At 36.4% G+C, this 24,900-nt stretch overlaps 1 protein-coding gene across 2 annotated transcripts; it reads left to right on the top strand.

Moving 5' to 3' along the window:
- The first annotated feature begins 2,566 nt into the window (after positions 1–2,566).
- PSMC6 (proteasome 26S subunit, ATPase 6) lies at positions 2,567–23,984 on the top strand. Of its 2 annotated transcripts, XM_032871092.1 has the most exons (14): positions 2,567–2,699; positions 3,689–3,768; positions 3,861–3,900; positions 4,141–4,193; positions 6,781–6,848; positions 7,472–7,586; positions 10,114–10,201; positions 11,799–11,860; positions 11,948–12,071; positions 12,424–12,485; positions 14,290–14,410; positions 14,751–14,831; positions 18,786–18,857; positions 23,476–23,984. In XM_032871092.1, exons 1-14 carry the CDS (start codon positions 2,573–2,575, stop codon positions 23,592–23,594), a joined length of 1,212 nt encoding a protein of 403 aa, XP_032726983.1. In that variant the 5' UTR covers positions 2,567–2,572; the 3' UTR covers positions 23,595–23,984. The 2 variants fall into 2 exon arrangements, with proteins under 2 accessions (XP_032726983.1, XP_032726984.1); XM_032871093.1 differs by lacking the exon at positions 3,689–3,768 and having other exon boundaries at positions 2,572–2,699.
- The last annotated feature ends 916 nt before the right edge of the window (positions 23,985–24,900 follow it).

The raw sequence follows: 24,900 nt of genomic DNA, 5'->3' as shown, positions 1-24,900 counted from the left end.
AGGATTCTAACTTCTATTCCTATCTCAATATCTTACTGCTTAGCCATGAATACATTCAATTACATGCATTTTGGTAGACATTTGGGGTAGATATTTGGGATGACAAATTTCCAAAATCTTGAGCATTGCGGATGATGCAGGAGCAAAAATAGTTGCTACTTGCCTATCTGGTAGTTTCCCAAATTCTCTCTAGAAAAATATCAGCTCCTGTCCTATTAGCTATCTATCACTGTGTAACAGATTACCATAAAACTTAATGGTTTAAAACAGTGAACCCTGATCCTTTCACAGTTTGTGTGGATCAGCAATTCTGGAGCAGTTGAACTGGGTGTGTGACTCAGTCTCTCACTGTGCTGCAATCAAGACTAGGGCTTCAGTCATCTAAAGGCTTCCCTAGGGCTGGAGGCTCTCCTTCCAAGATGGCTCACTCACACTGGCAGGAAGCCTTTCAGTCTCTGATAGAGAGGAGTGCAGTCTTATGGGTGTGTGTAAAAAGGACACAGGGGGCTCCTGGGTGTGGGTGGCTCAGGAAGTTAAGCGTCCAACTCTTGGTCTTCAGCTCAGGTCATGATCTCATGTGTCATAGGATCCAGCCCAGAGTTGGGCTCTGCACTCAGTGCGGAGTCTGCTTGAAAGTTCTCTAGCTCTGTCCCTTCCCCCACCTGTCTGTGCGGGCTCTCTCTCAAATAAATAAATGAATCTTAAAAAAAAGAAAAAGAAAATGAAAAAGAAACAGCGCTGTTCTGGAGCAGCCATGTGAAAGATAGGAAGGTCATCTGAAGTTGGACTTTTACCAGATGGGTGACAGAAAAATAACAAGGGTCAAGGGAGTTTAAAATTTTGGTGTGTTATGTGGAAACAACACACCAGTATGTGCTCATAAATATTTATTAAAATGAACCAAACCAAGCTGTCCTTTTTCCCTGCCTCATCCTCTCTACTTCTTAATGTCAGAGGTGATATATTTTGGTATCGTTGGACTAGTTTGGCCAGAATAGTTACAGCCAAGGAGAAGGGACTGTCCCTGCTCAGTCCATCTTCCTTGTTTATTAGCTACTACAATTTTCAATTATACTTAGAGAAACATATTTTTTCTTAGAAAAACAGAATATGATAGTCATGCAATACCCATAAGATTTTTTCTGAAGAAATCTGAAGACCTCTCTTTTTTTTTTTTTTAAGATTTTATTTATTTATTTGACAGACAGAGATTACAAGTAGGCAGAGAGGCAGTCAGAGAGAGGAGGAAGCAGGCTCCCTGCTGAGCAGAGAGCCTGATGCGGGGATCAGGACTCTGGGATCATGACCTGAGCCGAAGGCAGAGGCTTTAACCCGCTGAGCCACTCAGGCGCCCCTGAAGACCTCTTTTATGTGACTTTTGGGAACTTAATTCACATAAATTTGCACTTTATCTGTATATGTAGAAATACCTATTTAAACTCAATTATCCAGGGCCACTGTATAAGATCAGATCAAATGGAGTCTGTTTGGGGCCTTTGACTTAGTCTATTGGAACAACAATAAACTATACCCAGGAACAATGCTGGTAAGAGGTACAGCAATGGGAATCTGTTCTGCAAAAATCGAGGTTATTACTACCCTTAAAATAAATAATTTAAAATCAATATTTAAAACACTCTTGAGTGCTTACTATGTGCTAGACATTGTGTTAATAGCTATAGGCACATATCGTATTTAATACTATGATGTCCCTATCAGATAGGTACAATTATTATGCATTTTACAGAGATTTTGAGAGATTAAATAATTTGTCTGAAGCACAGAAATCTAAGTTCTGTCAGACTTCAAGTTCCTGACTCAACCTACCTGATCGCCTTTATCTTGTACCCCATATCTCTAGAACCCACCCTCTTCCAGTCTCATTGGCCTCCTTCTGTTCCTAGAAATGAGCCAAGCTCTTTTTCACCTCAACATCTTCGCACTTGCTGTTTCCTCTGTCTGGAAGGTTTTTCTTCACTTTGTTGCTTGGCTGGCTCCTATGTCAGCTGCCCTTCTAAATTAGTTCTCCTTACCTTACTCTATAACATTACCATGTGTTATTTCCATTACAGTATTACACTCTGAAATTATTTTTTAATCTCCCCACCAGATCATAACCTCAGTACCTCTTTCACTGAATGAGTAAGTGAATAAAATAGCCTACTCCCGTTCCTGAAGGTCCTTGATAACGCTGTTATACCAATAGGCTGTCTTATCCCGATAGTTCACTGGAACTATTTAGAGAGATTGCGCATTGCCTACTTCACTGCCATTTCAGTTTATCACAAAGTCAGCCGAGGTTTCTTGGGAGAGCGGTGATTTAACAATATCGAGACCTCTCTGGGGACGGCCCGGACAACAGCCCTCTGCTCTACCAAGTACGACCTGCAGGGGACGGTGTAGTTGGAGGCCTCCTTCGGTGCACTACTGCGCCGTAGATGAAAGGAGACACAGAGGGGGAGGAGTGCAGTACAGAGGCGGAGCCAACCGGAAGGGGCGGGGCCTTCCACGAATCCGAGCCCCTTGGGAGGCTTTCCTCCCTCGCCCCGCCCCTTCCCCCGCCCGGGCGGCCATGGCCATTCCCGGCATCCCCTATGAGCGACGGCTTCTCATCATGGCGGACCCTAGAGATAAGGCGCTTCAGGACTACCGCAAGAAGCTACTGGAGCACAAGGAGATCGACGGCCGTCTCAAGGAGTGTGAGTGCACCTTTCTTTCCACACAGTCCTATGCCTGGACATGCTTCTGTCTCTAACAAAGCAGAGGCCCTTGGCCGAGCCCGGCAACCGAGCCCCAGGGATAGGGAGGCCTCGGTCCAGGGACAAGGCGCTTTGTCATCCGGCCCTGAGCTTGGGAAACACAGCCTCTTCGGGCGTAGAAATGGCCCAGTCTGGTCCAGGTGACAGAGAGAACATCCCCAGATCCGAGATGGAAGTGGAAGAGGACTGGAGGAGGAGTGAGGAAGAAGTGGGCCAGGGATGTTTGCCAGACTGGGGTGCAAGGAGGGCGGCATAGTGAGTCCCGGGACCCAAAGAGGAGAGGAGACTTGGGTCAAGGAAGCTCCAGCAAGAGATGAGACTCGAGGTGCTGGCTTGTTATTGCGGTGGAGAGCCAGAGCGGAGCTTGAGAGAGGAGTCCCTCGGTGGATCATAATAACCTTCGTGGTCTTCCTATTTTGAGTTGTACTCCACCAGGCATACAAGTTTCTCTCACCTCCTGAACTAAAAAGGCGCTTACATTTTTTCCTAGTGCACCTTCACTGAAAAGCCTGAGTGGTTTGATTAAATGGAGAAAGAACCACCTAATTCTGTAGATCACTGCTCTTGTTGACCTTATTTAGGGTGAAAAGCCATAGAGTAATAATACATGCGGGTAGCTGAAGAGGTGAGGAAGGGTCTCTTTTATCATTCGGATTTGTAGTCTCAAAGAGTGTCACTATCTGTTATGAATGTGCTTGAACAAGTATTGCCAATCAAGAAAATAAGAATTAGGTGCTTTTCCTGTAACATTTCATTTTTAAGCATGTCCCCTACAAGCGGATTATTTCTTCTTTGTGGTTTCATACAGTGGATATAAAATATATGTAAAGTAAAAGAGACTGGAATAAACTTAAGTAAAGTGATACTTAGTGACTTAAACTCACTAAGATTATTGTTTAATTAAAAATGTTCAAATTATATTATTTCAGTAAGGGAACAATTAAAAGAACTTACCAAGCAGTATGAAAAATCTGAAAATGATCTGAAGGCCTTACAAAGTGTTGGGCAGGTAGGTAATGGAGTTTGGGGTATAGGGAGTAATGGCAATTTGGTTTTTACTTATTGGCAAAAAATAATGCTTTTTTTTTTTTCATTTCCCAGATTGTGGGTGAAGTACTTAAGCAACTAACTGAGGAAAAATGTAAGTGGATGGACTGTTAACTAGTAAAGGAAAAAAAGAGTGGATTCCCCTTCCTCCCACCATGAACTTTTGAAATGCTTATTAGTATAATGATAATAATGAAGGTAGATGATATTCTTGCATAGACGGAGTTTTCTTTCAATTATTATCTTCTTGGAGGACAGAAATAAACCATCAATGTGGATATATATATTTTTCACTTTCTATGTTTCAATTTGTCCTTTCATTTTCTTCCTCTAGTCATTGTTAAAGCTACAAATGGACCAAGATATGTTGTGGGTTGTCGTCGACAGGTAACACTCTACCTCTGTACAGTGCTTTATAATTGGTAAAAGTGCTTTCGTATATGTTATTTCATTCTTGAGGTAAGCAGGTCAAGCATTATACTCATAACTCCTAAAGGTGATTTGTTCAGATATAACACAAAACTTGAACTCAGACCATGGGCATTGACCTGGTATTCTCTATTTTCTGTACTCTTATCACATTGCTTCAGTAAGCTCTACATATTTAGAAATCTAAGATTTTAGAACTGGAAAATATCTCAGATCATTTTATTTTATTGTCTTTTTTTAAAGATTTTATTTATTTATTTATTTGACAGATCACAAGTAGACAGAGAGGCAGGCAGAGAGAGAGGAGGAAGCAGGCTCTCTGCTGAGCAGAGAGCCTGATGTGGGGCTCGATCCCAGTACCCTGGGATCATGACCTGAGCCGAAGGCAGAGGCTTTAACCCACTGAGCCACCCAGGCGCCCCTTATTGTCTTTTTTGAAGAGACTTAGACCTTATCAATTACTTATGTTTTATATTTAAACATTCAGAAATGTTACTCAAAGACTTTTCTGTAGCCTAAGTTGATTTTGTATGAGTTCATTTAGATTAGGATAGGCAAATTGAAATAACTGCCGATTTCATTTTGCTGTCATAAAAAATGTCAACAATGGCTTTAAGTAATTTTAGGAGGCTCAGAAGTCAGTTCATGTACTATCCTATTCTTCAGGAAGTATCCTTAGAACTTTCTTATAGATTCATTGGAAGAACTTTTTCTGAGTGTTTGTCATATCACGGGTTCATGTTTGAAAACATTGATACAACATGGCCGTAGAGTGGAATTTAACCCAGGGACTAAATCTTATCCTAGTATTTTGCCTAGCATATAAGTGGAAAGACATTTTCTAAATCAAAATATTAAATGTCTAGCCTGACAAAGGAGTTCTGTGTCCTTTACAGGGCCTTCTGGATTCCAAAAGTTGGTATTTCTAAGATACTTCATAATTGTATGAGGGCAAGAGAGTATTTGAAAAATGGAAAAGATAAGAAAAGCTAGGGTATATATTTTCTATACATAAAAATGTTGAAATAGCTTTACATTGATTTTTGTGTAGCTCTTTTCAAGTACTTCATTTATTAGCAACTTTTTAAAGTTTAATCTGTTATATTAAAGCTAGTATTTTTGCTTATCTCCACTTCATTTTCATTGGCACTAAATCCTAAATTTAGAGTTCTTTATAAAATCCTGTGAAAACTAGTAATTTGTATGATTCTGAAATTGTATTGGCAAGTAGTTTTTTAAACTCTCAAAAATAACTTAATTTTAGAAAAGTAACATCCTGAGTATGAGGTGAATCTGTTGGTTAGATTCTTACTCTATCCAAGTAAGTTACCCTGCCTAAATTTGCCAGTAAGTTGTTCAGTATGATTCAGTCTAATATATAATGTATTTAGCATAATATCTGACACGTAGCAAAAAGCATGAATGATGATTGCTGGTTTTTTTTTTTAGTTTTGGTTTTAGTATTTTATTTTATATTTTATTATTTTAGGATTTTATTTATTTATTTGACAAAGAGAGAGATCACAAGTAGGCAGAGAGGCAGGCAGAGAGAGAGAGGGGGAAGCAGGCTGTCTGCTGAGCAGAGAGCCCGATGCGGGGCTCCATCCCAGGACCCTGAGATGATGACCTGAGCTGAAGGCAGAGGCTTAACCACTGAGCCACCCAGGCGCCCCGGTTTTAGCATTTTAATAAAAACCTCTAAGGGGATACAGAATGAGTGCATTTCTCCCTTATTTCCTGTAGTCAAGTAACATGTTCTTCCCCAAAGCTATAGTTTTTAAAGTAAATCTAAAGGGCATATTACCAAAGTAACACTGTACACCTTAAACTTAACATGATGTTATGTGCCAAATTTATTTAATAAAAAATAAAAAGACTTTAAATGAAAAATAAATGAAAGGCATACCTTTAAAATGCTTCCCTTTCCTTCCCCCAAAATGTTAACTTAGAGATTTCTGTATAAATACTTTGGTACTAATTGCCAGTCATTATATTATAGTGCCTAAATCAAAATAATGAGCAAAACTGTATCAGATAGTGAGACTTTGAAACTAAAATACTAATACTCATTTCTTTCTTTAAAAATAGGGCCTTTTCAGGGCACCTGGGTGGTAAGTGGGTTAACGCCTCTGCCTTCGGCTCAGGTCATGATTCCAGGGTCCTGGGATCGAGCCCCACATCGGGCTCTCTGCTCAGCAGGGAGCCTGTTTCCTCCTCTCTCTCTGCCTGCCTCTCTGCCTACTTGTGATCTCTGTCTGTCAAATAAATAAATAAAATCTTTAAAAAAAAATAAGGCCTTTTCCACCACAAACTTTATATATTGGTGATTTTATATTTCACACTGAGTTGCATAGTGGGCATTCTTTTAAGGGAAATAACTTTGAATTAATTACCTTTATAAGCCCTTCTGTTGGCATGTGTTTATAATCTGATATTAGTGTTCTCTCTGAAGAATGAAAATGATTATTTGGCTTCTAAATATTATGCTCTTGTTAAAGTATTTCCCCTTTTAAGTGTTATGTAACACTTTGTTTTGTAAAATTAGCTTGACAAAAGTAAGCTGAAGCCAGGAACAAGAGTTGCTTTGGATATGACTACACTAACAATCATGAGGTAGGTTTCTTATTCTATTTATTTTACTTTTATTTTCATAGAGGGAAGATTTTAGCCAAAATACATGCTTCTTGGGGGGTTAGGGGGATGGGGTAACTGAGTGATGGGTATTGAGGACATGTGTGGTCATGAGCACTGGGTGGTATATGCAACGAATGATTTGTTGAACACCTCATCAAAAACTAATGATGTACTGTATGCTGGCTAATTAAACATAATAATTTAAAAAAAAAACAAAATATATGCTGCCTTTTAAAAAGATTTTATTTATTTGAGAGAGAGGGAATGGAGGGGATGGTGAGGGCCCAGGGAGAGGGAGAAGCAGACTCCCTGCTGAGCAGGGAGCCCGAAGTAGGGCTTGATCTCAGGACTCTGAGATGTGACCTGAGCCAAATGCAGGTGCTTAACTGACTGAGGCACTCGGGTGCCCCCCACCAAATATATGCTTCTTGAAATCAATGAGTATCTTGCCACTTTTTCCCTTTTACTAATTTCTAATTAATGTAAATACATTTTTATGAGATCATCTACAGATGCTTACATAAGCAAGTCATTTATACTCTGTCTATAGGCTGAGAGAAAATATATCTTATAAAAGAAAAATACATATCTTGTCATTATAGATATTTGCCAAGAGAGGTGGATCCATTGGTCTACAACATGTCCCATGAGGACCCTGGGAATGTTTCTTATTCTGAAATTGGAGGACTATCAGAACAGATTCGGGAATTAAGAGAGGTTGGTAGTATATGCTTTGTTCTCTGAACTTAATAATAAATAGTACTGGTTTTAAGATACCCAAAGGGAGAAAGAGAATGAAAGATTACTTTGTCCAAATAGTGGTTACTAAATATTATACATTTAATATTCTCGCTGAGCGATTAATAGCACTGAATTTTTAGCTATGAAAATTGTAGGTATTGTTAATTTGGAGATAATTTGGTGTTGGAAAAGCCCTGCTCTTTTTGTGACAAAAAAAAGAAAAGAAAAAGCTAATAATTGATAAAAATCTAATGCCCATGCCATTTGTGGTTTTGGTTATCATAGGTTACTGGGGTCAGAGCTCTTTTGGGTCACGTGTAATACAGTTTTTCCCATAACCTTATTAATGTTAGCTTCCCGTCCTTAAAGTAAGTCACCTGTACCTTAAAATTTTTTTTAAGATTTAAAAAAAAATTTTTTTTAAAGTAATCTCCACATTCAGTGTGGGGCTCAAATTCACAACCCCAAGACTAAGAGTCGCATGCTCCATGGACTGAGCCAGCCAGGTGCCCCTGGACCTTAAATATTTTATTTGATAAATAAAATAATATTTGCTGCCATTTAAGAAAAATATTGGCTTTAGGATAGCTTAAACCTTTTAAACTCTTAGGTGAAGAATCAAATGAGGATTTCTTTGCTTTCCTTGGTTCATAACACAGATGGCTTTTTAACAATGTTTTTTTTTTAGGTTTATTTATTTATTTTTAATTCATTTGAGAGAGAGAGAGAGAGCACAAGCAGAGGGGAGAGGCAGAGAGAGAGGGAGAAGCCCCACTGAGGAGGGAACCTGATGGCGGGCTCAATCCCAGGAGCTGGAGATTATAACTTGAGCCAGAGGCAGACAGTTAACCATCTGAGCCACCCAGACGTCCCAACCATTCTCTTTAAAGCAGATTTAAAGCATTTTCCTATTGGTTTCATCCTAATATAGGATGGAAATATTTAGGAATGGATGAGAACAGTTATTATGGCTTATATCATCTGATTTAAGCACCAAGCCAGTAATTTTCAGACCTTAGCATATTAAGTTTTCCAGAACTCTTATTAAAGATACAGATTCCGAGGCCCTCTGCATGATTTTGATGCCGTAGATTGGGGATCACGACATAGAAGTTAGCATTTAAACAAGCATTCCAGGTGATTATGGAGCCAAATTATGTTTTGTTTTGTTTTGTTTTGTTTTGTTTTTTTAAGATTTTATTTATTTATTTAACAGACAGAGACCACAAGTAGGCAGAGGGGCAGGCGGAGAGAGAAGGAGAAGCAGGCTCTCTGCTGAGCAGAGAGCCTGATGTGGGGCTCGATCCCAGGACCCCAAGATGATGACCCAAGCCGAAGGCAGAGGCCCAACCCACTGAGCCATCCAGGCGCCCCCAAATTGTTTTTGACCATAGTTAAGGAAGCACTAGCATCATTACAAATAAAAGTCTATTCTTACTTTGTAGTTAATGAAAGGGCAGCAGAAGAACAACGAGTGCTTCATGAAACTGTGAGATCTTGTCTACAGTGATTTGCTGTATCAGCCATAGAAGCAGAAAGTCTCTGTCTCTCTTATCTTACACACACACACCCCCCTACACAACCCACAAAACATGCACATGCAATACTCCTTTCTATCTGCAGACACTAAGAATATTGATTTCTTATACTTTTTGTTTATTTTAATCACACCTTATATTTTTTTGTTTTATTTTATTTTAATGATACAACTATTCAATAGAAGCTTGTTTTTCAAAGTTACTGGTACTATAAAGAGTTAAATTTGGGTAGTCAAACCCTCAGTTTTTCTATTCTCCAGCTTTCTTTGCTTGAATCAATCTTAGTAGGAGATTGAGAGCAGAATATATGTTTTTTTTTTTTTTTTTAAGTTTATTTTTCTTTCATAATCTACTGTGGACTTGAACTCACAACTCCAAGATTAAGCGTCACCTGCTGTACCAACTGAGCCAGCCAGGTGCCCTGAAATATGATTCTTTTAAGGCTGCTCCAACAAAATGACAATATGAAAATTTTATTTGCCTTTTCTCCTAATGGCAGTTCTAACTTATTCAGTTCTCCCATTTTATAATTATTTTGTGTTGTAGTCCCAAATGCAAAATAATATAGACCATTTTTGTTTTTTCTTTTTTGCTTGTAGTGTGATTTTTCATTGAGGCATAATTTACATTCAGTAAAATGCACAGATAATAAATGTACAATTCACATGTCTTGACAAATTATATGCTTATGTAACCATCACTTCATTCAAGTGTATAGTTAGTTAAAATAGCTACAGACTTTAAATTAGTTTTTACCTAATTAAAAAAAATCTTAAATCTACCTGAAGAATAACCTCTAATATAAATGGCTTTATATTATATACATTATATATATAGCATGGAATTCTAGATCTATTATGAATTATAACGTGTATATCTAACTATACTGATATTACACTTAAAGTATTTTAAAGCTTATCAAAATCTTTACCGACTTTTTAAGAAACAGTCAACTTCTTTTCTAGGTGATAGAATTGCCTCTTACAAATCCAGAATTATTCCAGCGTGTAGGAATAATACCTCCAAAAGGCTGTTTGTTATATGGACCACCAGGTTAGTGTTGAATTATGTCTGACCTACTAATAAATGAATGAAGGAATGAAAAAGTAAGGTGAAAATTTAATGTGGGCTATTCCAGCCTCCACTCTCTTCAGAGTAAGAAAGGAATACATGATGTCTGTCTGCTATTCTCTCAGATATGCTTAGTCCTCTTTGCTTCATAGGATGTGCATCTTAACATGCTGTATGATTCTGGTGCATTGGTCCTGTGTAGTTCACAGACCTCTGGCTGTTCCTGAGACACTTTCAGGGAGTCTGCAAGGTCAGACCTTACTTTGATAATATTTAGGACGTTAGTTACCATGTTCACTCTGTTGACTTTTGTGCTGATGGTGCAAAAGCAGTGTGGGTAAAACTGCTCATGCCATAGCATGGGTCTGTTACGTCAGTGGCATGAAATGGTACAAGTAGTCATCGTGTTATTGACTGTTCATACTTGCAGTATTTAAAAAAAAAATGTGAGTTTCACTTTTAGATATTCTTGTTGAAGCCGTAAAAATTATTTTTATTAAGTCCTGATTTTTGAATAACATTTTATATTCTATGTGATGAGATGGGAAATACATGTAAAGTACTTCTCTTTCATCCTGAATAGGATAGTTATCTCTAGGAGAAGCACTTGTGCCTTGAGTTGTCAGCTGAAATAAGCTGCTTTTCATAGGATATCATTTTTACTTGAAAACATAATTTATAGACATTCTGTCATTGTCAGACTGGTTTTTGATTATTCAGATTGATTATTGCTTATCCGGCAAACATTTTTTCAAAAATGAATGTAGTTAGCCTGTTATGTTAAAAACATCTGACACCATTTGTAGCCAGTGATAAAATTTGAGCTTTCAGGTGAAAATTAGATTTTCAAAACTTATATCTGACAGCTTTTAAAGATTTTTTTAGAGAGAAAGTGCGCATGTATAGTGAGTGGGAGGAAGGGCAGAAGGGAGGGAGAAAGAGAATCTTAAGCAGGCTCCACACTCAGCAAGGAACCTGACACTGGGCTCTAGCTCACAACCCTTAGATCATGACCTGAGCTGAAATCAAGAGTTGGACCTTAACCAACTGAGCCAGGCACCCCCATCTGAGAACTTTCTGATGTTAATACTTTAAAGATGAGATGAGATTGGTAATATTAATAAATGTGGCTCTTAAATATTATATAATGAAAAATGCCAACATTTGGAAGATTTTCATAACTCACTGAACCAGTAGTTTTCCAAATAACCAATAGTTGATGTTATAATATCATGCATAGGTAAAAGATGCATTCATTACACAGGAGAGACCAGTGGATGTAACAGACTAATAATGTAACAGACTTCTGTAGCGTCTGTAAATTGGGTTTGATAATTTTTGAAGGTACGTATTCAGCATGTTTAGAATTACAAGGGATATTTTGAATAAAATTTAAAATTTTAATATTGAAAGTTGAAATGCTTTAGAATTTTAAATGGGAAAAAAAGAATTTTAAATGGAAATTCTCTTTAGGATTTAGCTTTCATTTTATAAAATTTACTGGCTGGAGGATAACATAAAAGGCTTTTGAAAATTTGTTTTGCTTTCCATCTAATTAGGACTTCTTCTGTCATTTTAGGCACAGGAAAAACACTCTTGGCACGAGCTGTTGCTAGCCAGCTGGACTGCAATTTCTTAAAGGTAAAGGAAAGGTTCTTTTTGTAGCTGTTGAAATTAAATTTTATTCGAATTATCTTATGTTTACCTTAATGTTTTTCCTTTAATCAGGTTGTATCTAGTTCTATTGTAGACAAGTACATTGGTGAAAGTGCTCGTTTGATCAGAGAAATGTTTAATTATGCCAGGGATCATCAACCATGCATTATTTTTATGGATGAAATAGATGCCATTGGTAAGAATAACACCTTTTAAAGTTTATTTTGAACTTCTTTTGAAAGTGTTAAGAAATTTCTTAAAGATCTAAAGGAAACCCCCTTCATCTATAACTGCAAATTGTGTGAAATAGCAAAATGAATTAAAGGTTACTTTAAAAAAAATTCTTAAGAAAGTTTAACCAGTTTTAATTTGACATCGACAAAATGAGAAATGTCATATCAAAATCAACTCTAACTTCATCAGTATAATTCTTACTATTTAATTTTTATTTTAATGTTTTTAACTCCAGATACTGTTATTCTGTTATCTTAAAAGATGGTTATAGAGGAAAAGAGTAACGCATTTGAGTTTCCATATCATTATTTTAGGTGGTCGTCGGTTTTCTGAGGGTACTTCAGCTGATAGAGAGATTCAGAGAACTTTGATGGAGGTAATATTTGGTAAAGATGGTTTAAAAAGAAACCACTGTGTATTAAATGAAAACACTGGATATTTGAAGGTCAAAATGTGGACAGTGGTTTACATGAAGAACACTTAAGGGGTGCTGTGTGGCTCAGTTGGGTGAGTATCCCAACTCTTGATTTCAGCTCAGGTCATGATCTCAGGATTATGGGATCAAGGCATAAGTTGGGCTCTGTGCTCAGCAGGGAGTCTGCTTGAGATTCTTTCCCTCTGCCCTTCCCCGTGCTTACATGCTTTCTCTCAAATAAATGAATAAGTCTTAAAAAAAACAAACAAGAACACACTTAAGTATAAAGTTTGAAAATATTGTCAGGAATAAACACATTTCTGTACCACAATCTCTAGTAAGAAAATGTCTGTTGCAAAGTAATAGGAGTAGTTACAAAATTCTATATGATACATAGGTACACTACTCCATGTATTTTGAGCACACAAACCATTCAGATATTTAAATTGTATGTTCTTCTGATGTTCACATTCTGTGAACATGGTCTTGCACTTGTTTCATTAAGACATTTTATAAGTAATCGACATACTAAAACTAGTGGCAATAAGTGAGTTATAATTATGAATGAGGCTGCTCTAAAAATCGCTAACTTTTCCTGAGAATAAGAAGAAACTAAATTAGTTTTGATAATTGAAGAAGATGGATGTTGTAATATTAGAATGTACATAAAGTGTTTCCCCACTCCAAATTCTATGAAAGTGATGGCAAGATCCCAAACGTATTTTTCAGCTTCTACGAAGCTAGGTAGCGTAAGTAATAGTGTCAAATTCCATCTCAGTAGGGGTAGTTGAAAAGGACTTTTCATAAAATATAGTGATCTGCTGAGAGTATATATAGCATTTTCAAATCCTATACTCCTGGAAACCTTTAATTGAGGTATTTTGAAACAACACGGATGCTAGTTTTGTTGTTGTGTTGTTGTTGTTTTTAAAGATTTTATTGTTTATTTGTCAGAAAAAGAGAGTACAAGCAGGGGGAGAAGTAGGCTCCCCACTGAGCAAGGAGTCCAATGTGGGACTTGATCCCAGGACCCTGGGATCATTGACCTGAGCCAAAGGCCCATGCTTAACCGGCTGAGCCACCCAGACAGCCCACGTTGATGATAGTTTTATACAAGTAACTGATATGTTGTCAGCTCTCAGATATTTTGGAAAAGAGATAGACATATTGTTAAGCTAGATATGTTTTAAAGAGTTTGTTGAATGCAATTAGGTTTTTAAATATTCAAGAAAACTTTAGTAATTGAAGGAAATATGCTTAGTGTCTCAGTATTTCTGTATGTAGTGGAATTATTTGAAAAGATATGTAATAGATTTATTACCAGATTTGTGGAAATGTCATTGTATCTGGTTTTCTGAATGTAAATTTTATGTTTGGCATACCATAGTACTGTATATATTAGATTTTATTAGTAATGTTTTTAAAAGTAGCTATGAAAAAAATTTGAACATTGGAAATCAGATCAAAATAGTTTAATTTTATAATACTTGACTAGATGGAAACCTTCCAATTTATTAAAACTTTTTGATAGCTATAACAAGGTACATAGTTCAGTAATGTATCTTGGAACTTCCAAGGCTGGAAAACCTCTACCTTTATATTAGAAAGGAAGAGAGAGTCCATCAAATGGTCATTCTGGAGATGGCATGCTCTCTGTAGACAATGTATTTCATAGTATTAGAAATATAGAAGTTGTGTACTCTCTATTTTTCAATGGGATGTTTTGTAAAAATCTGTCAATGATTTTTATTTATAAATATATTAGTTACTGAATCAAATGGATGGATTTGATACTCTACATAGAGTTAAAATGATCATGGCTACAAACAGACCAGATACACTGGATCCTGCTTTGCTTCGTCCTGGAAGATTAGACAGAAAAATACGTGAGTTAAAGTTCTTCACCTGCTGTGTGTTCTCTTAGTCTGTGTCCACTTCTCTTTCCGTATCTCTTCCTCACCCCCTACTTTGTTTAAACCTGGGCACCTGGGTGGCTCAGTGGGTTAAAGCCTCTGCCTTTGGCTCAGGTCATGATCCCAGGGTCCTGGGATGGAGCCCCGCATCGGGCTCTCTGCTCAGCAGGGAGCCTGCCTCCCCCCCTCTCTCTCTGCCTGCCTCTCTGTCTACTTGTGATCTCTGTCTGTCAAATAAATAAAGTCTTTAAAAACAAAACAAAATAAAACCAAAACCTGACTGCAAAAGAATTTCTTAAAATTTTATTTTCAGATATTGACTTACCAAACGAACAAGCAAGATTAGACATATTGAAAATCCATGCAGGTCCCATTACAAAGCATGGTGAAATAGGTAAGGAAATAACCATTTTATGTATATTTACATTTCGTAAATGAAGCAGAATGCTAATAGATATCACTGATAGCCTACCAAATCTGGTTTCAAATTCAGCAAACATGGAGATCTTAAATTTAGCTAATATTTGTTGAGCATCTTTTGTAGGTTAGGAATTGTTTCAAGTGCTGGGGATATAGCAATGAACAAAACAGACAAATGCCTGCCTTACAGAACTTACATTCTTGTCAGAAAAGACAGACAAGGTCAGTAAAATGTTTAGTATATTAGATGGTGATATGTGCTATGGAAAAAAATGAAGCAAGAAAAGAGAAATAGATAATGCCAGGAGCCAGAATGAATGGATACATTTTTAAATGGAGGTGAGGCGCAGGGAGCAGAAGGAAGACTTACCAAGAAGATGATTTTTAAGCAATGACCTAAAAAGGTGAAGAAACTAGGTGTAGATAATTTGGGGGAAAATGATACAGAGGGTATAGCAAGAGAAAGACTTTGAAGTAGGTGTATGGCTGGAACATTCCAGGAGTAGCAAAGATGCCAAGGTATCTATGGCAGAGTAAATGGGACAGTGGTAGCAAGAGAAATCATAGAAGTGATGGGAATCAGATTGTATATAGCCATATTGAGGTCATTATGTAGGAACTTCTGCTTTTATTTTTTTATTTTTGTCATTGAAGGATTGTGAGCAGAGCAATGATAAAGTCTTACCTTTTGTTATTTTTAACTTTGTAGTGTCGAAAATTAGAAATGCATACAAATTGAGATAACAAACTTCTAACCCTAGGTTACTCATCCCCTACCCAGCTTTAATAATTATTAACTCTTGGCCAGTCTTGTTTCATCTGTAATTTCTTTCACCTCTTATCTTCCTGGATTTCTAAAAAGCAAGTCCCAGGCATTGTATTGTTTCATCTATAAATATTTTGAAACAGATGTTAAATAAGATCATTCTGGTTGCATCTAGAGGGGCGAGGATAGAAACAAGAGGATTAGTTAGGAGGATATTTTAATAATCCAGACAAAAGATGGTGGTGTGGTCCAAGGTAGTACCAGAGTCTTAAAATAATGAGATTCTGGACATATTTTGAAAATAGAGGTGATAGGGCTTGCTAATGAATCAGATGTGGGGTGTGAGCTAAAGTGAAGAACCATGGAAGACTTAGATTTTTGACTCATGCTAATGGAAAGATGGGGTTGTCATCGATTATAATGGGGGAAGACTGGAAAGATTTGGTTTTACAGGGAGAATAAGGAATTTGATTCTGAATATATTGAAGCTAAGATGTCAACTCAATACCAAGTAAAGATGTTGATTAGTAAATCTATATGCATCAATAGTTTATTGGGGGGGTCTATGCTGGTGATGTAATTATGGATAATAATAGCATAAAATTTTTTTTAAAGTCTTAAGATTAGGGTTGCCTGGGTGGCTCAGCTGGTTAAGCGGCTGCCTTCAGCTCAGGTCTTGATTCCATGGTCGTGGGATGGAGTCCCGCATCAGGCTCCCTGCTCATTGGGGAGCCTGCTTCTCCTTTCTCTGCTAGCTGTTCCCCCTGCTTGTGAGCATGCTCTCTCTGTCAAATAAATAAAATCGTTTAAAAAAAAATAAAGTCTTGAGATTAGATGAGATTTCCGAGGAAGTAAATACGGATAGAGAAGAGGTTCAACAAGTGAGCTGGGATAATTCCAATATTAAGAAGTTAGGATGAACCATCAAAGGAGACTGAGAAGGTATAGTCACACAGTGGGGAATTAAACCAGGAGCTGGTGATGTCCTAGAAGGTAAATGAAGGAATTATTACAAAAAGGGGGTAATTCCCTGTTAGATGCTGACAGTGGGTCAGATAAAAAGACTTCTGAGAATGAACCTTTGAATTTGCTGTGTGGAGATTATTGGTAACCTTATCAAAGCATTTACTTCGTAGCAGTAAGAGTAAGAGCCTACTTCAGATGGGTTTCAAGAAGATTGTAGGGAGAGGCTTTGAGTGCAGACATTTTTTTCAAGGAGTTCGCTGCAAAGGGAGAAGAGAAAAAACTAGCTATAGTGGAAATGGAGATAAAGATTTGGAGGAGCTTTCTTTAAGGTGGAAGAATTTACAACATTTTTTTAATGCTAATGTGAGTGATCTAGAAGAGAGAGAGAAATTGGTGATGCACTTTCCTTGAAGAAAGGTTGGCCCTGTATATGAGCATGGACTTTGCACTTATGAGAATAGGAGGAAAGGCAGAGTAAATAGTTGCTAATGATGACAGTATCTCATATATGTCAAAAACTTATAGAATTTTTCTTCTGAATACGTTTATTTTCTCAGTGAAGTAGGAAGCAAGTTCAGAGTGAGGATGGGGAATTATTGTTAGACATTTGAGGACAGGGGAGAAATGATAAAATCGTTATCGCCAGAAGTGAGAGTGCAGTCTAGGATAGAGGTCAGCAAACGATTGCTGTGGGCCAAGTTCTATCTGCTTTCTCTTTTTGTAAGTAATGTTTTATTTTAACAGCTACTGCAATTTGTTTATATATTGTCTGACTGGTTTCCCACTACAATAGCAGAAATTAATAGTTTTGACAGAGACCACATGGCTTGCCTAAAATATTTACTGTTTAGCCCATTACAGAAAATTTGCTGACTCTTTGACTAGGGGTCATTATACTGTTCTAGTATAATTGCCAGGCAGCTTTACCCTTAGAAGCTAATGGTCCAAAAATGATTAAAATTGTTGGTTATTGCCTCTCACTAATTTCCTCATTGCTTATATGAAAATAGTTGTGAGCTGGAAAGAATAGGCTAAGCTAGGGATGCCAATTTGTAGATTTTTTTCCAATACTGAGTTCTTGCTAGATACCAAATACTGTGCTAACCTTGGGAATCCCTGCTGTCAGGATGCTTACATGAACTTGAATGAAAATTAATGAATGAGTATCTAATTTCAAATACAGATTGACATACTGCAGATGGCTTGACAAAGGTGTCTCATCAGAATTGTACTGTAGTAGCCCATGCTGTCTCTTATTTCTCTCCTTATTCTATATCGAGTCCATAACTGCTATTCCAAACCAATAGCTCTTTATTTCAGGTCTGTCATGTGGATAAAAAAGTCATATAACCATTACTGTTAACATAGATCTGGTACCTCACCACTTGGAGCTTGCATAGGAACCAGAAAAGCTAGCCATTTAAAATAGTTGTTTACATAAACAATGAATCTTGAAACACTAAAAAAATAAAATTATATTAAGAAAAATAGTTGCTTAAAATATATGATTAAAATATGATGAGGGGCGCCTGGGTGGCTCAGTGGGTTAAAGCCTTTGCCTTCGGCTTAGGTCATGATCCGAGAGTTCTGGGATTGAGCCCCACATTGGGCTCTTTGCTCGGCGGGGAGCCTGCTTCCCTTTCTCTCTCTCTGCCTGTTTCTCTGCCTATTTGTGATCTCTGTCTGTCAAATAAATAAATAAAAATTAAAAAAATATATGAAAAATATTTCTGATGATCAGTTTTGGTGTATTTTATATTAATGCACTAAATTTCATTTTGGTTAATAGCTGGTTCTGAATATTCTAGGTTTATTCAAATCAAAGATTTGGTTACAGTTTTTATGAGTCATGGCTTCACAGATAACTCAAGTTCACATATCCATAACTGTTTCAATGCATAGAAACAGGTTAAGATACTTTCAGGTATTGATGGTATTTCTTGGTTTTAAAGTTTCAGAAGTTAAATATTTCTGTTTAGTACTGGCTTAACAAAAGCATAGGTTTGGTTGTTAATGTTGTGGAGAACTTGCTAAATATTATGGAGGAATGTTAACAGATAGATGCCTAGCTGATCAAATTCAGAGCAAGCTCTGCAGCTAAGTTTTCCATATGGGCATAAATCAAGAAAATGTCTATTTGTTTATTTATTTATTTGTTTTGTTTATTACTAATTTCCAGTATTTTTTCCTAAACAGATTATGAAGCAATTGTGAAGCTTTCAGATGGCTTTAATGGAGCAGACCTGAGAAATGTTTGTACTGAAGCAGGTATGAGTTTAAAGTTCAGTGATTTTGATTTGTTTAATTGGCTAAAATGTGTTTGGGTTTATTCAATAGCAGAGCCTGGGCTTTGCAAGGGTATGGGTGCTTGGATTTTTGAGAATTGATTCCAAGAAGCAGGAGAGAACAGGCAAGTGAGTAGGAAAGAAGCAAAGCTATAATAAGGGTGCACTACTGAGGTAGATGCTGTAGACGGGGGGATTTGATTTGGTGAGACCTCAGAGAAACATACTGAATGCTTTCCAGGATTACTTGGCTGAAGTATGGAGACTGGAGCATTTATTTACCAGCTCTCATCCCCCATGAGAATTTGCCCTTGGGGATGTTAACTCCTTTATACTTACGGATGCCTTAGGGCAGAATGTGGAAAGACCTGCATGTGATAGCATGCTGGCCCCCTGAAGTAAGTCTGGGACTGTACAGAACACTCTGCCACACCTCTGGCTGAAATCAGACTGGGCCAGCACCAGAAGTAATCTGCAAAATGGATAACATGTTTTCTCATACTAGTCCATTAATAATAAGCTTTGTAAGATTGATTTATGAATTTTCTGACCATGTAACTTGTATAAAATGTAATTTTTTTTTTTTAAGATTTTATTTACTTATTTGAAAAAGAGAGAGAGAGAGAGAGAGAGAACAGGCAGGGGAAGGGCAGAGGGAGAGGCAGTCTGAGAAAGGAGACTGACCTGGGGTTTGATCCCAAGACCCTGGGATCATGACCTGAGCCGAAGACAGACATGTAACCTATTAAGCCACCCAGGCACCTCAGATGTTACTGTTTTTTAATATATTTTCTCTGTGGATTGTGTGATTCTATTTTTATTTTATTTCTGGTACCAGGTGGCTTTAAAACCATAGATTCCTTTAGTCTTTGTCTTCCATACAGAATCTTAAAATTAAAAAAATTAGGGGTGCCTGCATGGTTCATTTGGTTAAGTGACTGACTCTTGAGCTTAGCTCAGGTCCTGATCTCAAGGTTGTGAATTTATTATAGTAATAATTAAAAAATAATTTTTGCAGTATTTATAGTTACTAACTGTCATACGTTGTGGGTGAATAGTTTTTAAGTATACAGATGTGATTTCCTCTTGTTTTTATATCACCTATAGCCTTATTTTAACATTTCTTATTAGTGTTTATTTTATTTTTTTCAGTGTTCCAAGATTCATTGTTTATGCACCACACGCAGTGCTCCATGTAATACATGCCCTCCTTAATACCCACCACCAGGTTTACCCATCCTCCCACCCCCCTCCCCTCTAATAGATTAGTGTTTAAAGGTGTTGCTCAGACATGGCTTCTTCATAAGAGTATCTTCATGGGTATACTGTGACTGAGTATCTGGATCAAAAATCTGCAGGTCTCCATACACATCAGAGTAAATCAGAATCACAAAGACTAGTATAGGGGCACCTGGGTGGCTTAGTGGGTTAAAGCCTCTGCCTTCAGCTCAGGTGATGATCCCAGAGTCCTGGGATCAAGTTCCGCATAGAGCTCTCTGCTCAGCAAGGAGCCTGCTTCCTCCTCTCTCTCTGCCTGCCTCTCTGCCTACTTGTGATCTCTGTCAAATAAATAAATAAATAAAATCTTTGAACAAATGTTCAAATGTTGTGTGGTAAACTTGCATGTGGTTGTAACCATTTGGAATAACTTAGGACATTCTCTTTCCAAAATCTATACTGGACCAAATTATTATTAGAGTACTGTTTTGGTAAAATTGGAATCCAAACAGAAGCAATGTCATAATCCTAAAGGTTGATATCATCAGATTATAATACTTGCTTTTTTCACTTTTTTTTCAGTTTTATTTATTTATTTTTATTATTTTTTAAAGATTTCATTCATTTGAGAGAGCGAGCGAGAGGGAGAGAGACAGAGAGAGCACAAGGAAAGGGAGGGAGCAAAGGCAGATGGAGAAAGAGAAGCCCATTCCCTACTGAGCTGGGAGCCCAACATGGGGCTTGATTCCCAGGACCTGAAGATGTGACCTGATCCTAAGGCAGATGCTTAACCATCTGAACCAGATGCCCTTTTTTCAGTTTTATTGAGAAGTAATTAACATATATGACCACATAAGTCTGTGTACAGCATGATGCTTTGATTTACATATATTGTGTAATGATTACCACAAGAGCTCAGCTAACATTTATCTTCTCATAGAGATACAATTAGAAAAAAGGAAAAATAGTTTCTCTTTATAATAAGAACTCTTAAGATTTACTGTTTTTCCTATATATCATATAGCAATATTAGCAGTAGTCATGTTGTACATTACATCCCTGGTACTTATTTATAACTAGAAGTTTATATCTCACATATTTTTTATTTTTTATTTTATTTTTATTTTATTTATTTATTTATTTATTTATTTTAAAGATTTTCCATTTATTTGACAGACAGATCACAAGCAGGCAGAGAGAGAGAGAGAGGAGGAGGCAGGCTCCCTGCTGAGCAGAGAGCCTGACGTGAGGCTCGATCCCAGAACTCCGGGACCATGACCTGAGCGGAAGGCAGAGGCTTTAACCACTGAGCCACCCAGGCACCCTCACATATTTTTTAAAAAGTTATTTTTATGGGGTGCCTGGCTGGCTCAGTAGGTAGAGCATGGCAACTTTTTGTCTCTAAATTGTGAGTTTAAGTCCCATGTTGCATGTTGAGCTTACACTTAAAAAAAAAAACCCAAAATATATATATATATATCGATTATATATAATTATATATAATAAGTATATATAATAAATATATATAAATAAATAAAAGAATGTGGTATTTCCAGTAAAGAGCTATAACTTCTGTGTGGATTATAATTTTAGCTTTCTAAGTGGCCCGGGACGTTCATATTTGTAGACACTGAAATTCTTTGGTTTTCTTTTTATTAGACTTTATTAGACTTCAAGCCGTTTTTGCTGACATATCTTTCTGTAATTGAAAATAAACTTGATTAAATTATAGTTGTCTTTTCCATTCAAATCCTAACATTATTGTCCTTTTTGGATTAGAATGTATCTCAGATTCATTCATTCATTAAACAATGATTTGGAAATAGTCATATGCACAGAGTTTGGAAAAATAACTTTCCTATTTTAGTTGTAGCCTTCAAAACAGGTTTTGTAACTTCACTATTAAAAGACTAGAAATTTCCACTTACCTGATTTCTGAGTACAACATGGAGTGACTATTTCAAAGACTATATAGAAATCTTAAGAGGAAAGATAGAAAGTAACCTTTGAAATTTTCTATTCCACTGATGGTAAGTGAAAGTCAATATAAGCAGATCTTCAATGAAAATATTAGTAGGATTCATTTAATTAGCAGATAATGAAAACTTACTAGCTTTAGCTTATCATGAAATTAGGATTGTCACAAAATCTTGAGCCCATATCCATGATATACCTAATGTTTCAAAACACACACACACACACACACACAACTTTCAGTCCTTTGTCAAGTAGTAGTTGACAAATAACTTGTCAATAACTTGAGTTTTCCAAGTTGTGATATTTGAATATCAAAGTCATATAAAAATTTGTACATTAGTCATATAAGAATATCAGTTTGTAGATAAATAAGGTAAATTTTAATATGTGAATAGTGGCATTGGTTTTTGATACAAAGCCCAGTGTTGACTTTCTTTAATTTCTATAATTCCTATTCTCTAAGCTTTTGATTTTTAACAAGGAAAGACCATCAAAATTACTGGAGGTGTTTTGTGTTTTTCCAAACCATACTTGTGTTCCCTCCTTCCAGGCAGTTGTTGCCTGTTAAGAAGGTACGGCTTAAAAATGTGTTTTGTTGATAGTTTTACTTTTGCTTTTTCAGAATGTCATTGGATACAGGGACTGTATGAGCTAGATTTTTAATATCCAGATAGTTGTCTCGTTGATGTCTAGCTTTAGGTTTGGAAAACAATGCTTGCTGTCGTTAAGGAAATTAATTGAACAATGATGGTTGTTTTTAACAAATTAGAGCTACTGGCTCAGAGTAGGTTTCTTCACATTTACTTCGTGGAATTACTTAGTTTTCATAAAAAACTTTTTTTTTGAGATATAATTGAACAAATAGCATTATGTTAATTTCAGGTGTACAGCATTATTTGATATTTGTTTTTATTGTGAAATGACCACTACAATAAATCTAGTTAACATCCATCACCACATGTAGTTAAGAAGATATTTTTTTCTGGTACCGAGAACTTTTAAGATCAACTTCCAGCAATTTTCAAATACACAGTACAGTTTTTTTTTTTTATGATTTTATTTACTTATTTGTCAGAGAGGGCACAAGCAGGGGGGAGCAGCAGGCAGAGGGAGAAGCAGGTTCCTTGTTCAAGTCCCAGAACCAAATGTAGACCAAATCCCCAGGACTTTAGGATCATGACCTGAGCTGAAGGCAGATGCTTAACTGATGAGCCACCCAGGCATCCCTACAATACAATATTATTAAATTTAGGTATCATGCTATATATTGCATCTCTAGGACTTATGTTATAATTGGAAGTTTGTGCCTTTTGACTGCCTTCACCCATTTTGCCCACCCCCCTTAGTTTTCTCTTGAAATCATTCACATATTATATATAGCAGTCATGTTGTTTTATTCTCCACAGGTATGTTTGCAATTCGTGCTGATCATGATTTTGTAGTACAGGAAGACTTCATGAAAGCAGTCAGAAAAGTGGCTGATTCTAAGAAGCTAGAGTCTAAATTGGACTACAAACCTGTGTAATTTACTGGAAGGTTTTTGATGACTGCATGACAGATACTGGCTTAATGTAAAAATAAAGTTAAGGAAAATAATGTATGTATTGGCAATGATCTAATTAAAAACATGAATAAAAGTAACTATGAATAACATTGTAAAAATTAGTAATTCAGTAACTCTACTTTTAAGATTGATACAGAAGAAATTTGTATGTTTGTTAATGTTGCATTTATTGCAGCAAAAGTTATAAGACTATGTTAAAGCTTTTCGTATTTGCTGTGTGAGCATTTTGTAAAACATTGAAAGTAGTTTGAAATAGTACGAGAGCATTTCTTATGACTTATTTTATATCATTTGTTTTCCTCATCCTGAAAAGTTGAATAAAATCTGTTTGATTCAGTTCTCCTACACAAATTTTTGTCTTTTTTAAAAGTACATTTATTGTAGTTCTTTAGGTTCTTTAGTAAATAAACTATTTAATAACCAAAATGAATTTTATTTAGATGATAAGTTTTGAATTTTAAAACTGTACCCACATTCAGTTTTCCTAAGAACATGTTATACAAAGCATAGACATGTATGTTATATCAATAATGGAAGGTTTTGTTTACTTTTTACTTACTATGATTAGGCTCTGTTATAGTTAATTGGAAAAGTACATGCACATCCATAACCTTTTTTTAGATTATGATTAAAAGTAATTGCTAACAAATGTGACTTGGTTTTCTTGATTTATGTGAGATGATTGTTCCCTTTTTAGAATGTTAAGGTCTGGACCCTCTTCCAAGAAAAAGTCACACAAAAATACACACAATTTTGCATATACTAAAATTAAAGGAGATTTATTATTTCCCAAGTTCACCCATTGACTCTGTAGGTATCTATGGATACCAAGCTAAGAGTGTCTGATGTAGGGGATGTTGATGTCAGAAATGTTCAAAGCAAAAGTTCTGTTACCTACACACAATTCTTTCTGTATCATGTGGAATTAAAGCCTTAACAGATTAAAATAGGAAATCATCATTGGGCATCAACTGAGATCTTATTAGAGGTGCTATTTAAAAAAAACCCAACTTGACCTCAGTTTAATAAACACTAAAGAATGTGTGTTAATATGACATCGATAATTACACATTCTTCAAATTAAAAACTTGACTAGCAGAGTATTGTGTGTCTTTTTATAACTTTAAAAGATAGAGAACAGTTTACATAGTGGTAGAGAAAATGGAGCACTCAAGCTAACCATCTAATACTCAAATTATTGAATAGTTCTTTTTCTATGTATGTTGGCAGTGTGTTTCATAAAAATGACAATATAAAAATAGTAGGA

Source organism: Lontra canadensis, unplaced genomic scaffold, assembly GCF_010015895.1.
Source record: "Lontra canadensis isolate GAN:19392208 unplaced genomic scaffold, GSC_riverotter_1.0 scaffold42, whole genome shotgun sequence".
Classification (NCBI taxonomy): domain Eukaryota; kingdom Metazoa; phylum Chordata; class Mammalia; order Carnivora; family Mustelidae; genus Lontra; species Lontra canadensis.
The sequence above is the reverse complement of the archived record's forward strand: the minus strand, read 5'-3'. Positions and strand labels throughout refer to the sequence as shown.